This window comes from Microtus ochrogaster, unplaced genomic scaffold (genome assembly GCF_000317375.1).
Source record: "Microtus ochrogaster isolate Prairie Vole_2 unplaced genomic scaffold, MicOch1.0 UNK43, whole genome shotgun sequence".
NCBI lineage: Eukaryota > Metazoa > Chordata > Mammalia > Rodentia > Cricetidae > Microtus > Microtus ochrogaster.
In genome coordinates this window covers 2,151,035-2,168,556 of record NW_004949141.1, presented here as the reverse complement: position 1 = coordinate 2,168,556, position 17,522 = coordinate 2,151,035, and the positions used below count along the sequence as shown (strand labels likewise).

Here is a 17,522-nt window from a genome sequence, read left to right as displayed (position 1 = left end):
CAACACGAGGGAGATAGAGACAGGAAGGGATATGGCTGGGAGGAGAGAGGAATATAAGGCAGGAGGAGACAAGAGTTCCAGGCATTCAACCTGAGGATTTGTAGGGAGAGGATACCCCATTCAGCCTGAGGATTTGTAGGGAGAGGATGCCCCATTCAGCCTGAGGATTTGTAGGGAGAGGATGCCCCATTCAGCCTGAGGATTTGTAGGGAGAGGATACCCCATTCAGTCTGAGGATTTCATAGAGGTAAGGACTAGTGGCTGGCTGCTCTGCTTCTCTGATCTTTCTTTCAGCTTTCACCCCCTAATATCTCACTCCAGGTTTTATTATTAAGACCAATTAGATTCGTGCTACAGTGACAACTCTTGAAAGCCACATTCTCAGAACCCCCTGCATGTCCTGTCTGCAGTTCCACTAGAGATCTTAGGGCAGCTCCCCTCAGCAATTGCTACTGTTCACAGAGCCTCGGGGCGGGCCTTGGGGCTTTTTCAGCACCTGCCTGAGCTTTATAGGTTTCATTTACTCCCTGAGTTTTATGAGCATCCTTCCTCCTAGGAGGAAATGCTTCAACTTAGAGGAGACAGCTATGCAACACCCTTCACACACCCATCCATCTACCTGTCTATGAATTTGCTAAGCCATGTACCATTGTACCATTTGTCTTTATTCCTTTTACTCTAGCTTTCTTCTACATATCCATCTTTTCCTACATCCCTTTCTCTGCTTACTTGTGTACCCGTCACTCATTCACCCACCATTCTTCAACCAGACCCACTTGTTTGTCTATTCCTCTGCCCATCTTTGACCTAACTTGGCCATCCATTCACCCATCCATTTGCCTATTTGCCCATAAGTAAATTGGATACATACTTTAGCCACCTATCCATCTAGATACCATACCCCTTAATTCATCAATTCATTGATCTCCTAAATTATCTGTATTAAAATTCAAAAATCAGTAAAATTCTTGGCACGGGACTCAATGCAAATGTAGCTTTAGTCTAAGATTTTATTTGAGAAGCTGAGCACTATGGAGGTAAACAGGTCAACTCTGAATTCAAATCTTGGCTTCTACCCCTTATAGATTTTATGACTTTGAACAAGTTATCTGGGATTAGCTGAGTTAGCAGGAATAGTGAGTGCCTGTCTACCTCCCAAAGTTGTTCTGAAGATGAAACAAATCTCTAAATGCCAACACTTAGGACTATAGCTAGCAAACAGCATTGAGGCAAAGAGCTCCTGGAGGAGTAATCGGGAGGTGGCACATGCACCTCATCCTTGTCTTTCCTCGCTCCCCTTGCCTTTCCTGTCCCCTTTCTCTCGGTCAACCTTGTCCACCTGATGTCCCTCCCTATTCCCATGTTGTGGATACTGACTTCAGCTCAGCCCCTCTCCTGTGCTCTGGATCCGCATCTGCTTATGGACATCTCTCCTTAGAAGCCTCAGGCTAAACTTGTTCCCCTTCACACAACCTCTTCCTTTTCTTGAACTTTCTGCAGCCATAAATGACACTGAAGTATACCCAATAGCGAGTTCCAGAATCACCCAGACTTAGACATCTGGTCTTGCTACTGTCCCAGACCCCTTCCAGCATTAAGCATATTGTTACTCAATGTTGCAATACTTTTTGCATCTGTCACCTCTGTAGCAGCTTCTCTTTATTCAGTCTCCAGCTCTGACCAATTGTCCTTCACTAAGACTTACATCCTTGCTTTCCTGTCTGTCAACAACTTTGTGTCCACTGGTACCTCCCATTCCTGCTTCACTATACGCCTCCAAAATCTATTTTCATGATACTACTCTTGTCAAAATAAATCAGTGATACCTTGAATATCTAAGGGCTTTTTGAAGATGTTGTGTAACAGTCTCCTCTGAGATTAAAACATTCCATGCTGCAGGAGAGCATCTTAAGCAGGGAAGCAAACAACAACAACAAAAGCTTCAAAAACTCCCTGAAATTGAGCAGATTCAATAAGGCCCCTCACTGTCAGAGTAAACAAAGCCAAGTTGGGAAAAAGACTGAGTTCAGATCAGCTGCCTGGAAGAAGCAGAAACCAACTGAGCTGCCTGGAAGAGACCAGAGTCCCTTGGAAAGGACACTCTCCAACTGGCGGGCTGCCTGCAGGCTGTGCAATGAGCTCCAGGTCCCCAGCTTCTCTGAGATGTCACCCATGCTGGGGTAGGCTTTGGTGATACAAATGTCTTTGAGTCACTTCTACTCCTGTAAGTAACCCTTCACCCTTAGTCCTATAAGTAACTCCAATAAAACTCATGGTTCACCACGTAGGACTTCGGTGGTATGGTGTCTGTAGTTTGAACTGTTGTTGGGAGCCATTTGGCCTAGTTTCAGATCAGCATATGAATGCTTGTCTTATGTATCTCTGAGAAGCAAGACCTGTGGAGACAGTCTCTCACTTGGCAAGAACCAGTGGACCTCAGCACAGCACAGAGTACAGCTGGGATAGTGTGGTCTGCAAGCTCTCTTCTCTCTCATAACATTGGTGATTCTCTTGGTGGGTTTTGGTTTCACTTTGTCAGTCATACATGGGACAGATGTGATCATTCCCAGAAACCCTCCCTTTTTTTCCTCTAATATTTTTCCCAAAAATTCTTTGGGAGCTGATGCTTCTCAGGTTTCTTATCTGGAAATACCAGCTGTCACCCCAGACCCTGGGAACTTTCCTGAATCAGTGTGGGAAGGATTGGAGACAATAAAAGATTAATGGGCACATATAAGAAAGCAACACAGGGGACATTAACTACATCACCTAATTCTGAGAGAAAACATTAGTGCCTTCTCAGGAAGAGAAGAAGAAACACAACACACTTTTCCTAAGTTTGGTTGCACAACGTAACTGGTACCTGGACAGGGTCATGACATCACCAAAGATGAGATGAAGGAGGAGTGTGTGTATGCTCTTGGCTGTAGGTACTACCGGGAGGCAACTGAGGCTGAGACACCTGAGGGAGGCGTATCTGTGAAGACATTTTGAAAGAGCTGTCTGTCCTTTCCTGTGTGGTGTGTGTCAGTGTGCCTTGGTGCTATAGCAGTTGTGTGGGTCTTGCTATGGGTAATGAAACATACAGCTAACATTGAGCCATCAGGACTAGGGATGCTTGTGGGAAGAGACCCAGGATGGTAGTCTTTGTCTATGTGGCATGGGGCATGCTTGCTTGATGAGTGAGGTCCACCACAAGAATATGGAGATGTCCAAAAAACAGTTAAGGATTTGGAGGAAATGTTACAGATTATTGCACAAGAGTCCAGAGTGCTAGCAAGCAGCTGCAATATTGCCTGCTCTCGCCGGGTGGTGGTGGGGCACGCCTTTAATCCCAGCACTAGGGAGGCAGAGGCAGGCAGATCTCTGTGAGTTCGAGGCCAGCCTGGTCTACAAGAGCTAGTTCCAGGACAGGCTCCAAAGCAGCACAGAGAAACCCTGTCCCAAAAACCAAAACAAACCAATGAAACAAACAAAAATGCATTTGAGGCCAAGATGGTGGCCAAGCAGTAGCTTGTTTTTTAAAGGAGCAATTGCAGCAAGAAAGGGAGATGCCGCTAGCATCCTCCATGTTAGCTTCTGACTTGTCAACTGAATTAGATAGAAAGGATGAGAGAGACAGAGCAATAGGAAAGGTAATAAAAGATACCCCTCGGGTCCAATTTTTAGTATAAAAAGAGGGAGAATCTGTAACCCAGCCTGTAGATGGGCTTATTAACTATAGTCCAAGGCAAGCAACTAGTGTGATCAGAAAATACCCAGCACTTGAACTGCTAGGAGTGGAGAAGATTTTTTTTTTTTTTTGGTCGGTTTGTTTGTTTGAAACAGGCCTTCTCTCTGTAGACCAGGGTAGCCTGACATTCACAGAGATTTGCCCGCCTCTGCCTCCTGAGTGCTGGGGTTAAATGTGTGCGTCTCCATTGCTTGGCTGTTATGGGACCACAGCAAGCAGTGAGAGAATGAAAGAGCTTGCGTGTCTAGGCTTAACTTGTGAGGACCTGGGTCATGGGAGTGGAGGGGACCCGTCTGGCTGCTGTGGAGGCATGAGAACTGAGTAAGACTGCATCTTAACTGCCCATCCCTCCTTAAGGCAAAGGTTGCATAACCTGAGACAGGGTGAGGGGAAACCAGTTCCTAATAGAGTGGATGATCAGAGCCATGAAGAACACTTGGACCTCCAGCTGAGGTCCCCATAAACATCAGGACCTGGATGACCACAGAGGAAGGGCAGATGGCTATTGAGGGAGCTAGGAATAAGAGGAGCTGTGTTTGAACCCCAGTTCTCTCAGCCAGATGGAACAGTGTTCCCAGAAGAGATAAAGAAGAGGTTAATCCAGCAGAAACCTTGAGCTGGAGTGGAGCTTTAGTGGCTTTGCTGAGCCCTTTAGTGGGGTAAGATCTTTACACAATAGGAAGGTCTTTAGCAGATCTCAGGGACTTAGGCCAGCATGTAAAGGAAGTCGGTAAAGTGAGAGAGCGACCCAGAGGAGACAGTGAAAAGGTAAAGCCAAGGAAGAGATCTGTCTAGGCTTCAGGGAGACAAACATGGCAAGAGTCATGCCAACCTGGAGTTCCTAAGGAAAACACTGATAGAAGCCAGATTGTGTGCTGAGGAGTCTCTGGGTGACTGTAAAGCCCGACAAACAGTTCACGGAAGCCATCCATGGTAGAACAACCCAGCTGACAACAATAAAGCCGGTCCCAGGGATGGGTAATTATCACTTCAGACTGAGGAGGGTACATTCACCTCCAGCAAAAGGTTATACTAGGGTTGGAATTGGTTTGCCCAGTCAGGAACTGTGACAAGTCTTTCTCTGTCCCACCAGCCAGCTCCCAAACAACAACATGGAGACCTTGTATTAATTATGAAAGCTTGGCCTTTGCTTAGGCTTGTTTCTAACTAGATCTTACAACTTAAATGAACCGATTTCTATTCATCTGCATGCTGTCACATCATGTGGCTTGTGGTTTTACCTCTCTCCCTGCATATCCTGCTTCCTCTGCATCTGGCTGGTGACTTCTCCTTTCTTCTTTCCAGAGTTCTCTCTGTCTGGAAGTCCCTATTATACCTCCTGCCTAGCTATTGGCCATTTGGCTTTTTATTAAATCAGCCACCATGACGTATCTTTACATAGCATAATTAAATACCTTGCAACAGGAACTCGCTCAACAACCAGGTGTGGTGGATGGAGGGGCAACAGCTACCACTACATCCACAATGTCAACTCAGGGCAGCTCTTACCCAGGAAGCCAGTGGATGAAGCTCCAGAGAGTAGAGCCTTGATCCCCCTTGGCTCTGAGCAGGTCTGAGCAAATTAAGTCAAGCCCACAGAGTTTATCAGGCCTGGGGAAATGTAGCGAGGCTCCATGGGAAAACTCCTGAATATGGAAATGCAGTGGCTCAGAGAGAATGACAAAGATTACAGGGAGCTAACTAAGACAGTGCCTGTTCACGCTTTGTACCCAACTTTGGTCAGTGGAGGAAGCAATGGATACAAGTAGATGGAGCCTTCCATGCTGTATTAGATCTTGCTTATGTTTAACTTTAGCATCGTCTTAGTTGTGAACCTCCGGGGTCCCTTGACACTTGCTGAGAACAGACGACAACAGACCTTCAGAGTGTTTCACCAAGGTTATCTTTGCAACCCCACTGTTCGTTATGGGATGGGGGTTTGGGATGCTGTTTGCCCTGCCCATCCTCTGGCAAATGTTTTGCTGTATAGAGGACATAATGTTAACCTCTGAGCATTTGGCAGATTGGGAAAGCCATTGGAGAGACAGCCAGGTACCATGTTACTTCAAACCACCTCACAACCCTACTGGGACTGGGTTGATTGAAAGAAGAAAATTCAGGAGGACATTCCCAGAGGCCATAAGGGTATTGAATGAAAAGCCCAGTGCCAGAGATAGCTGCCTTCCTGTGAATGTTAGCTGGAGAAGCCCAAGGCTCGCAGACCACAAAGGCTATTGCTGTTGCTGTTGTATGCCGGAACCAGACGGTAAGACCCGATTGCTAAAGACATTGCACGCACATACTTTGACTGTAGGACACGGAGAAATTAATCTGGGGTGGAACTGGAAAGTCCCAGGCTGCTGGCTGGCTTTAATAACGCCAGAGGTGGCTCTGCAGGGTGCTGGTGGAGAACCGTCACCAACATTCCTGCTTGGCTATGGACCCTGCATGCTAAATACTGACACACCAGGCAAGGTATGCCCGATTGTGCAATAGTGAGTCGGCTGTGATGAGTAAGACTAGCAGCCTTCTGACGGGGTTTAAGGCCTGCTCCACCAGAGAGAATTCACACCTGGTACTGTAAGCTAGGACAAATACCTGTGGCTGGGAGGTCATAGGTCCCAACAAGGAAGCAACTTCTATGGTTTTTCTAGATGGATGTGATGGCCCAGACTTGACTGTTACTATCAGCCTCAATTCATAGCTACTGGTGAAGCTCCTTAGAAGTGACTTCTACTGTGGCACCGTGACCTGTTTCTTGGCCCTAGGTGGACATCTAGAATCTCTCCTCCCGAGGCTCAGGGATCACCAGGGAAGAAGGGACAGAAAGGGTGTAAGAGCTCGAGGAAGGGGTGGAGTATCGCCTAACAGTTTCCTCAGAGTAAAACATTCCATCCTGCAGGGGAAGCTCCTTAAGCCGGGAAGCAAATAGCAATGACAGAAGCTTCAAAAACTCCCTGAAACTGGGCAGGCTCACTAGGCCCCTCCCTGTCAGAGCAAGCAAAGCCAGGCTGAAGGAAGACTGAGACCAGACTAGCTGCCTGGAAGAAGCAGAAATCAGCTGAGCTGCCTGGAAGAGGTTTAGACCAGAGTCCCTTGGAAAGAACACACTCCAACCTGGCGGGCTGCCTTCAGGCTGTGCAAGGAGCTCCAGGTCCCCAGCTTCTCTGAGCTGTCACCCATGCTGGGGTGGGCTTTCGTGATGCAAATGTCTTTGAGTCACTTCTGCTCCTGTAAGTAACTCTTCACCCATAGCCCTGTAAGTTACTCCAATAAAACTCATGGTTCTCCAAGTTGGACTTTAGTGGTATCCGTACCACTAAATGGTCATTGTGGGTTCCCTCGCTGGGGCGAGTAGGCGAGTGTTTTGTTGCCCCAGGAAAAGTTTTGTCATACAACTGAAGGCAGCCATTGTCTCATTCACCAGTGCTAACTAAAGCTCAGGGACTGACAAAAGCGACCTGGGTGAGAGCCTGCTCAGAGCATGCGCTATTTCTCTCACTGAGAGTGGAAACATGTGGCACAGAGGCTTGGTTAAAGTAAAATCTGCATTCTGCTGGGTTAGAACAGTCCTGGAGATCAGCAAAACAAGAAAAGGATAACCAGGGAGACTGGGATGGGAACATTTATCTGTCTAATCTGTGATAAACCAGGAGGTAAGTGTAAGCTTAGAAGCCCCCGCCATGGTCAGGGAGAAGCTGTGTAGGCACCAGAGAGGTTGAAATAGGACAGGAGGAAGCAGGTAGGAGCCAAGGTTATCATAGTGGCCACACTGAAGGAAGCCTGCTAAGTGATGGCACGGTTCACATGTAACACAGGATCCTGGGAGGGAAGGAGACCGTTGGGGCAGCCAGCATCTGGGTGTGAAAGTCACGGGGCTGGAGCCAACAAAATAGTCCCTCTGTCAGGTACCTAGTCTCAGAAGCCCAGCTGAGAGGAAATGGTAAAAAAGGGAAGATCCCAACCGTGGAGGTACCTTCGAAAGTGCGTGGACAGGATGTGCGGAGTACTGCGGCGGGGCCTGGGGGCTATGGTGGAAAAAGTAGCGGGGTGATTGTGTATGGGAGAGCAATGGAGTCTGGGGAAAGCCAGCTCCAGTTCCCACGCATACCCGTGTACTTTTATGGCTTCCTAGGGAATGTTCTATGTTTCCCACCTGCCCCAACTTCAGTTTTCTTAGCAGGAGCAAGAGCTGCCTTCCACCTCTCCTGCCTCTGTCTCCGTCCCAGGTAGGCCTGGGCCTTGCCGGTTGCTGTCACAGCACACACCTCTAGCCAGATCCAGAGTCTGTTTTCATTCCTTGTCCATAAGAATGACTAATGGCAAACAAGAGAGAAGGGCACGGTAGAGAAGCAAGGGAGAGAGCCGCCTTCCCACTCTGGGCCCTTGCTTCAGGCCAGTACCCTCTTCCTCTTCTGGCCTGTGCTCACAGCGAGTACCACCCACAAGTGGCTGCCCAGCTCCTCCTCTGTGTGAGCCAACGCCGAGGCGGCCCTTGGCTCCTGGAGGCAGGTGTCACCCTAAGTGCCATCGGTGCAGCATTTCTGGACTCCCTGGGCTCCCTTGCAGTTATCCTGACACAGTGGCAAGAACACAGAATTGTGGCCAATTAGAGTGGACTCAGCGCTGGGCTTTGCCAGTGACTCACTCTTTGGCCATGGGCAAGTCAAAGCCCTTCTCTGAGTTTTTCCCAAGAGAGACTAGAAGTGTGCACTCAGAAACAATCCCAGACGAGCGTTCCTTGCGGCATGGAAGTAGGGCAGGGGGCTGCAAAAGCCAAATGGCAAGCCCAAGGCTCAAACGCCTGAGACTGGCACTCTAGGCTGACAGAAGTGGGTGGCCCCAGTTCTTAGCTCCCTCACCGGAAGGAGAACTGGTTTGTAGAGGAAGCCTTACCCCCACTCCTGCCGCAGGTGTGTGCTGAGTACTGGAATGAGGGAATGGAGAATGCCCAAGGTCAGACGCTAAAAGGTCAGACACACAGAAGCACCCTGACGGGAATGGGGGCCCCCAGCTCCCTCTGCTGGGCATCCCATAACTGGTTAGAGCCCCCAACCTTGCTGGTGGCTTCCACAAAACTTTGTTTCAGCCATATTTCTGGTCGATGCAGCTTTCCTGTGGTTGTTTCAATCACATTCTGGTCCCATTCTCTAGGTTCTTAGAGGCATTTGGTTCCTCTTGCTTCTCAGCGTCTTTGGTGCCCACCCCAGTGCTCCAGCGTGGTAGATGTCCAGCAGACACTTGAAGAATGACTGCCTACAGTGCCTCCCTCGGCCACTTGCCCTTAATCAGTTCTGAACTCTTACTGACTTTCTTACCCAGGTCCCAGCAGCCCCACCCACCCAGGGACAGGGCTGAGCTAATGCTGCAGCGGTTGGTCCTCCATTCCTCAACAGGACACATTTCCTTGCTCCTTAGGCAGCCTCACCTTTCCTTCTAGACTAAGGCTGGCATCACCCCTAGTGCCTTGTTCTATTTGACCCTGCTATATTCTAAGCACTAGCCACTATTTTCCCGCCAGCTTCTATATTTTCTTCAAGTTTCACATTAATAAATAATGATAATAAAAAAAAAGAGCTAACAGGTTTTTTTTTTCTTTTTAGCACATACTACTATCTCGGATACAGACCTTACATTTATTAATGAGATTGAGCATTTGTAACAATGCCATGGCATAGAAATGATTCTTACACTTCTAACAGATGACAGCCTTGATGTCACACGTTAGAAAGAGGGCTGTCCTTTTGCTCCGCACCTGCCTGAGTTGTGTGGGCTGTGCTTCCCACTCCACTACCCCAGGTCTGCCAGGTTCTTACTCAGCACCTGGCCTCAGCGGGGAAGGGCCCTTCCCCCACCGGCTTCCCTTTTAAATCATTGACTCGGGAGAGCTAATCTTCTGCTCCAGAGTGTGTAATTAACGAAGACTAGACAGACTAAAACCTCCTTACCCCGCTCCTTATCTGCCTGCAGGGGAGCTAGACCCCTCCTGGGGTGCTCTCTATTCCTCTGCCAAGGCCCTGCTTCTCCGAGTAACCCTTTTCTGAGGTTCTGGGGTCTGAACACATCCCAGGCCTCTGGACCAAACACCAGTTGGCTGTGTACACTGACAGGAATGCAGTGGGCCTTGCAGGCCCCTCCCCTCATTATTTCTGAGTCCCGGGAAGCCCTGGCTGGGGTGGGGTGGGGGTGGGGGCGCTAGGGTGGACAGACCGAGGACAGTGTGTGGGTAATGGAATGGGCTTGAGCACCTGTTTGTGCCTGTTGAGTACCTGTTGTTGTGTCCTCTGGCAGCGGTGAGAGACAGTGTGCGGGCAGGGGAAGCCATCTGCACACTGGTGGAGAGAAATGTCCAGTGTACTGAGCTGGACACAGCCAGCCGAGCACCCGTGTACCACCGGGCTTAGACTCAAGTTGGCCCTAAAGATCCAGGCCTCCCTGCATGGGTGGAGCCCTCTAGTCAGCATTGGGGGGTGGGACAATGGAAAATGTACCCCAGGAGACATGGGCCACAGATTCCTCACAGATCCAGAGCGCCTGGGGAGGAGTAGGGAGTAGCAGTGCCGAAGCCATTCAGGCCCACATCCCTGTAGCACCTTACACCACTGACAGCGTGGGAGGGAGACAGAAGTGCCCCTGGCCCTCCCCCTCACAGGAGCCCAGGGGCTGGCTGCTGAGGCTCCATGTTGTGGGTGTGTCTCCCTCAAGGTAAGGATCCACTACAGGTCTCTGGGTACAGAAAGCAAGCAGTGTGGGGTAGAGAGGCTGTCTTGAGAGCCCCCGCTGCTGGCAGCAGGTAAGGAACCCGGGAGGAGTCAACGACCAACTCCTATATCACCTGCCTTCTAAAGCCTCAGCTGACGCCTCTCCTAGGCCTGCAGTTTCCTGCAGCCACCTAGACTTCCAGGAAGCCCTGCCCTGCCTGGAGGCAGTGAACCCTGTAACTGAGGTCTCCACACTTGAACCTTGTGTGCTCGCGTGTGCATGCGTGCGCACACCCATACTTCTAGACTTACCTGGCCCCTCTGAGGAAAACTCTAGAGTTAGGATTTGCAGATACCTCAGAAACCTGTTCTAGGAGCCGGAGGCTCGCATCTGTTTTACCCTACCCCTTTTAAGTTTGCTGCCAAAAGGACCTGCGTTTCTTTGTGACCTCATACCTTCTCCCGCCACCGCTGGGGAAGATACACTTATTACCCAAGCCCATTCCATTATTCAGAAACCATGCCCCTGGCTCATTTTCACGTCCTGACACCCCCCACAAGTTTTCCTGACTCTAAAGGCTTTCTTGAGCCTTTCCTGGCCCTTGTGATGTATCTCCCAAGCCCTGCCAAGGTGCAGGCATGCTGTAGACGGGAATCCCAGCCTCTGCCTCCCGTGCCAGCTGGGGATTGATCATGTGACTGAACATCTCCCTTTCTTTGTGCCTGGGTCACACTGAGCCTGAAATAAGATGTGGAAGTAAGCGGGGGCCTTTGGCTCCAAGATTGGACTCACTAAATGCTTAGTGAGGAGGAGTCATTCCCGGCTTTCTGTCTGTAAATGACCCGTCTTACACTTGGTGAGGGGACCCTGGGAACTGACAAACCCCCTCTCTCCCTCAGGGACTCTGCTGCCTTGAGCCACAGAAGCAAAGAATTCTGGGATGGCTTGCTGGCCTCAGTTGATGTGCCACTTCTGAGAAGTCTGTCGGACGCTTGACACAATGGGGCTGAACTATGAAAGAGAAATTAGGCCTGGCTAGGCCTCTGTAGTTTCCCACCGAATCCAGGAAGTTGTGGAGGTCTAGCAGCCAGGAATGATTAACACGAGGAATTGAGGAGTCCCACTTTGGGAGGAGGAAGGAGAACGCCAAGAGTCATCTTATTGCCTTTATTTCGCTGTCTGCCCAGGTGGCCCCACGACAGGGCACGGGGCCAAGCTTGTACACACTCATGCTCTCTGTGCAGGCAAGCATGTGTACAACACACACATACATACCCCCCCATACACACATACACACACGCGCGTACACACATGTACACACACACACACACACACACACATACACACACACCCCTCTGGCTCTGTGAGTCAGTCTCTGGGAGGCAAGGGCTGCTCCTCAGCCCGCTCCTGCCTGCCCTTTTATGACAGCACCAAGGGCAGGGATGGGGCAGGGCCCTCAGCCCCCAACAAGTCCCTGTGCAAACTGGAGGTACCAGCTGGCTTCAGGATGGGGCACCATATTTCCCCGTTTCCAGAGTCCCCTCCTCCACTTCCTGGGGGAGGGGATACTCTCTGCTTACCTGGTGGGGGCAGACCCCTGCCAGGGCTGGGGCCTGAGGAACCCAGGCTTACCCCCACCTGACCCTACCAGGATCTCCACTACTGAAGCACAGCCAAATCTGAGTTGTGAAGATTTCCCCACTGGAGAGCAGGAAGGCCTGGGCCCCAAGGCATCTGGTGAGGGGTCATCATCCCCTCTTCTAACCCATCTTCAATATGAAGAGGTTTGGGGCACACTTCCTGGGAGGGAGCACAGGCCTGGAGAAGTCACAGCAAGGGTCCTCCCCAAAACTTCCATCTTCTGGACCACAGCCAAAGGCCAGACATCCCAAAGTCTGGCGGGCTGGTCAGAATCCTCGTGCAGTCCTGGGGGCGGCACCCCCCCGGGTGGAGCTGAGTGTCAGACCTGCACAGGCAGGGTCTGGTTCATCTGCAGCCGCATGTCCTGGATGCTGCTAAGGATCTTCTTCTGGTGGCCCGCCAAAGTGACCCCAATCCTCAGCAGGTCTCTAGAGACAGAAACGCGGCCATCAGTCCCTTCCCTTCTGCCTGCCACCCAGGGCTCAGCCGGAGCTCCTGCACAGTCCCTGCACCTCGGGGGTACACTTACTCTGCAGTCATCTGGGCCACCAGGTCAAAGGATGCGAACCCAGCACTGACAAAGCTCTCCTTATACCTCCCCATCTTGATGGCGTCCAGCCAGTCGCCCACTGTCGTGAAGGTAGTATAGTCCGGGACTGTGCGGTCCAGGAGGGGCTGGGACATGCTGTGGACAAAAAAAAAAAAAAAGAGTGACCTGGTACATCCAGAGGGCTGGGGAGTAGGGTTCGGGTTGTCAGTCTGTGGGAGTTAGGACACTGACCCAGATGGGGCACTGGCGATGACCTTGAGGCTGGCAGCATTGCGGATAAGCTTGTCTAAAGTGTTGACGATCTGGGAGAACTTGGGCCTGAGGTTACGGTCCCGCACCCAACAGTCCAGCATGAGCTGGTGCAGGGCAGTGGGGCAATCCATGGGGGGTGGCAACCGATAGTCCTGCTCTACAGCGTTGATGACCTGGATAAAGGTAGGGAATCTGAAGTGAGCTCCCCTCCACACCCTGCCACCTCCCACCAAGCGACCACTCTTCCTCAGCTCTACTCACATCCTGGTTACTCATGTCCCAGTAGGGTCGCTCTCCATAGCTCATGACCTCCCACATGACAATTCCGTAGCTCCAGACATCACTGGCAGAGGTGAACTTCCGGTAGGCTATGGCCTCTGGGGCAGTCCAGCGGATAGGGATCTTCCCTCCCTGGCGATGGGAGGAAATGCCCATCACCTCGTGCCTCAAGGCTGACCCCCAGCCTGGCCAGCCCTCTCCTCCCGCAAGTCCCTCCCAGGTGCTTCCTGTACCAGGGAGCTGGTGTAGGTTGGATCTGAGGGGTCATCCTCCAGGAAGCGGGAGAGGCCAAAGTCAGACACTTTGCAGACCAAGTTGCTGTTGACGAGGATGTTGCGGGCAGCAAGGTCACGGTGCACGTAGTTCATTTCGGACAAGTACTTCATGCCGGCAGCAATGCCCCGCAACATGCCCACCAGCTGAATGACTGTGAACTGCCCATCATTGAGCTGGAGGCAAGAGGTAGGCTCAGCTGGGGCCTGCTGCCTCCCCACAGGCCCCTGGCTTGCTTGCCTGCTTTAAGCCCTCTGAGAAGATGCTTTTCAGCGGTGTACAGATGTGTTAAACAGAGACAGTTATCAGCTGCCCTACTATGTGTCATGCGGCTTGTGCGCAGCATCCCAGCGGTCCCTGTGAGAATCTAGTATGTATTACCAGCCCCGTTTATAACCGAGGTGGCTGAGATTAGGAAACACAAGTATCTGCCGGATTGAGATTATATCGGCAGTTAAGAGCAGAGCTGGCATTTCAGCCAGCTATTTCCCTGCACCATTCTACCTCCCGAGGTGTGCGGACTTTGAACAGGGTCTCTGACTTGACGGTGGGCATAACTGGCCCGACCTAGCGGACTGGAAGCGGCTCTTACCCGAAGGAAGGAGTCCAGGGCACAGTTCTCCATGAACTCAGTGAGGATCATAACTGGACGACTTTTGGTGACCACACCCTCTAGGCGGATTATATTGGGATGGTCAAACTGACCCATGATGGAGGCTTCGCTCAGGAAGTCCCGCCTCTGCCTCTCGGTGTAGCCCACCTTCAGGGTCTTGATGGCCACGAACACCTCCCTGCGGCCAGGAAGTTTCAGCCGGCCCCGGCACACTTCCCCAAACTCCCCTGTGGGGCGCAGGCACAGGTCACACGGTGTTTCTAGGGTCTTCCTGGTGTCCCACCCATCCCTGCCTTGCTCCTGGGTTACTCACCAGCTCCGATCACCTCCTCGATCTTGACACAGGACACATCGATCTCCTTGGCGAACTCTCGGACAGCCTCATTGGGATCCTCGTAGGTGAAGGGGTCAATGTAAACTTTCATCCCAGGAGCAACTACGGGGGGGAGGGGGGAGAGGCGGGCACAAGAGGGTGGACTTCAGGCCTCTGCAGGGAGTTCATAGGCAGGGACCGGCCCTGCTGGGTGCACTCTTGACGGCCTCCTTGCTGAGTCTGCCCGTTCCTCTGTGCCAGGCTGGTATCCCACCCCTCCCCCACGAGAATGCTGAGGAACCACATGAGCTAGACGCCCAAGATTCTTCTTGTTGTCTTCCTCCCTCATCGCTCATCATGCTTCTCGCTTCTCTCCAGTTCATCCTTCCCCTGGCTCCTTCCCACCGCCCAGCCTCGTCCAGGCCTTCAACACTGTTGCAATAGCCTCCCGGCTGGGCTCTCTGCCCCTGAGCTTTTCCCACCCAGCTGCCCGGTGTCTTCCTGGAACAATACGTCCACTGTCTTCCTCCACAACTGACAGCCTTCCCAATTACCTGCGGTAGAGTCAAGTCCAAACTCTGCCTGCTGTGTAGGACCCTCCAAAGGGCTGGCCACCCTTCTCAGCCTGGCATTCTCACAGCTGTCAAACCAATCTTCTCACTACCCCCACAGCCGGGCACACAGCCGGGCACTCCACGCCCTTCACTTCCTTCCAGAGGCTCCTTGAGCCAGGAATGCCCTCCTCCCGCAACGTAAACCCTGTTCCTCCTGCCACTTCCTCTAGGAAGCCTTCCTCTTTGAACTCTTGGTGTCCTTTGCGACAGGAGTTAGCACCTAATTGTTTCCTGTGTGCGGGCGGTACCTTGTTCCCACAAGACTTACAGCCTTTGGGACAGGGGTTACATCTTAGACTCTAGGGCTAGCAAGCTCAGTGGACCTGGAATGAGGGGGGGATCAGGAAATGGAACCCTACTAGAAGCAGCCAGTCAGAAGAAGGAAGGGAGTCTCTAAGCCTACAGGAGCTGGACACTGGTGACAGAGTGACACTCACTGTACTGCTGCAGCTTCTCCGTGTACTCTGCGTCAGGGCCATGGCGCTGCTTCCTGCAGGGGCAGAGTAGAGAAGGCAAGGGTTTGGGTGTGGGAACCCATGGCTGGTGGCCGTATCCCGGGACTCTGGGTAGGGGCTGGAGTCTCTGGGAGCAGGGACGAGCACAGAAGACAGGGTGGGCTGGACTAGGCAAGGAAAGCCGGGGGCCCGGGATGGCTGTGGCTGTGAAGGGAGTCTGAGTCAGTCTGTGAGGCGGCCATGGCCTGTCAGTACCTGAGGCAGACGAGAGCGATGACCACGACAACCACCATGAAGACAAACCCGGCTACGGTGGAGCCCACAATAAGGGGGAGTTGCTCCTGAAGCTGCTGGGCACCTGAGCCTGGAGATGAAGGATGGGTGGTGAGTGAAGGCACGAGAAAGATGAGCTGGCACAGGGGCCGGCATGCAGTGGCATAGGGGTGTACCTCTTTCACTCGTGGTCTCAAACTCAGCCGGGCGGCTATACTGTCCATAACCCGCCACTGTGCGAGCCCGGACCTGAACCACGTAGCGGGCATCAGGCTGCAGCCCATCTAGCTGTACGGAGTTCTTCTGGCTGGTCACGGTGGAGGCGATGCCTTTGCTCTGCAAAGCCACGAGAACGGAGGCATCTTCAGGTAGGTCTTAGAGCCGACTGACCCTCAACCATCATCAAGCTTGCCCGGTGCTTTGGCTCCGATCCCAAAGGTCCCTAATACTATCTGGGCGTAGTCTCGTCCCTGTTCCGCCCCAAGCCTCCTCCTGCCCCTTGCGATTCTTACCTTCTCAAAGTACTTCATTTCATAGTCCAAGATGACCCCGTTAGGCCGCTCTGGGGGTGCCCAGGACAGGGTCAGGCTGCTCCCCGAGCGGCTATGCAAGTGGAGTGTGGGTACTTCGGATGGGGCTGGCGAAGAGAAAGGGAAGACTAAGGACTCTTGAGCCTGGGCATCCTTCCTAAAGAACCCTCAGCCTCTGTAGCTATGGCGAGAAGACCCAGGTCCCTGTCTCACCGGCCTGGTTGGTGGTGATATTCACAGCTGCATAGCGGGGTGGCAGAGGGCTTTTGCCTGAGACACCGTTGACTGCCTGCACCTCAAAAGTGTAGCGTGTGTGGGCCAGCAGGTGGCTAATGTGGACCCGGCGCTCCGTCAGGCCCAGCTGCCGAGGCACAAACTCCACGTTGTCCTCGCAACGTGAGCAGGTTGCGGGCCCCCCAGCCCCCAAGCTTCCGTGGCACTTCTTGCAGATGACGTTATAAAGGAGGTCATCCCGTCCACCAAGGTCCCGGGGTTCGCTCCATTCAAGGATCAGTGAGGTCTCGTTCACATTGGAGATCACACCCCGGGGTGGAGATGGCACAGCTTTGGGGACATAAAAGGAGAGATAAGTCGGAGGCCTAGGACCACCTTCCTGCCCACTCTGCCTTGGACACTTAATCCTAAGCACAAAACCTTCCTACACTTACTTCCTCACTGGGGAGACAGGACTCTTGTTTACCATACGTACAGCAGTGTTACCCCAGCCCCCAGGAGCCTCTCCCATCATCTTGAGGCTCAGCACTTAGAACACTACGTGGTCATTATCTGTTTCCACAATGTGATGCTAAGGTCCTTAGTGATACCTTACTCTCTTTTATATCCACTGCAGCTGGTACAATGTCTAGTGTACCAAAGGCGAAGACAGGGAGAGAGCAGGGACCAGCACACCCTTAGGTTGTAGGACCTCTTATGGCTACATCTGGGCCGGAAATGCAGCAGACAAAGGAGCAATGAGCTGTGGCAGGTCCCTAGCCAGCTTCTGACACCTGCTAGCAGCTAGCAGGACCTAGTTAAAATGCAGGTAGCTGGGATAAGCTGGATTCTCTGTCAAGAGCAATTGCCTCCTAGGAGACATCTCGTGCAAATCATCTAACCCCCTAAGTATCAGTTTCCCCATCTAGAAGGAGGGGCTATCTCACTGCCTTCGGCTAAGCTTCAGCTTCCCTGTCTAGAAGGAAGGGCTATCTCACTGCCTTCGGCTAAGCTTCAGCTTCCCTGTCTAGAAGAAAGGGCTATCTCACTGCCTTCGGCTAGGCTTCAGCTTCCCCATTTA

At 52.1% G+C, this 17,522-nt stretch overlaps 1 protein-coding gene across 1 annotated transcript in view; it reads right to left on the bottom strand.

Moving 5' to 3' along the window:
- Window positions 1-12,168: 12,168 nt before the first annotated feature.
- The window catches only part of Ephb3 (EPH receptor B3), a 17,998-nt gene continuing 12,644 nt past the window's right edge, over window positions 12,169-17,522 (bottom strand). The window contains exons 5-16 of the mRNA XM_005368974.3: window positions 16,442-16,792; window positions 16,211-16,335; window positions 15,875-16,034; window positions 15,681-15,789; window positions 15,408-15,460; window positions 14,357-14,479; window positions 14,023-14,270; window positions 13,391-13,606; window positions 13,140-13,289; window positions 12,858-13,051; window positions 12,606-12,761; window positions 12,169-12,504 (exon numbers count right to left, since the gene is read on the bottom strand). Of these exons, the coding sequence (XP_005369031.1) occupies window positions 12,396-12,504; window positions 12,606-12,761; window positions 12,858-13,051; window positions 13,140-13,289; window positions 13,391-13,606; window positions 14,023-14,270; window positions 14,357-14,479; window positions 15,408-15,460; window positions 15,681-15,789; window positions 15,875-16,034; window positions 16,211-16,335; window positions 16,442-16,792 (1,994 nt within the window). The 3' untranslated portion in view covers window positions 12,169-12,395. The remainder of the gene's footprint in view (window positions 12,505-12,605; window positions 12,762-12,857; window positions 13,052-13,139; window positions 13,290-13,390; window positions 13,607-14,022; window positions 14,271-14,356; window positions 14,480-15,407; window positions 15,461-15,680; window positions 15,790-15,874; window positions 16,035-16,210; window positions 16,336-16,441; window positions 16,793-17,522) is intronic.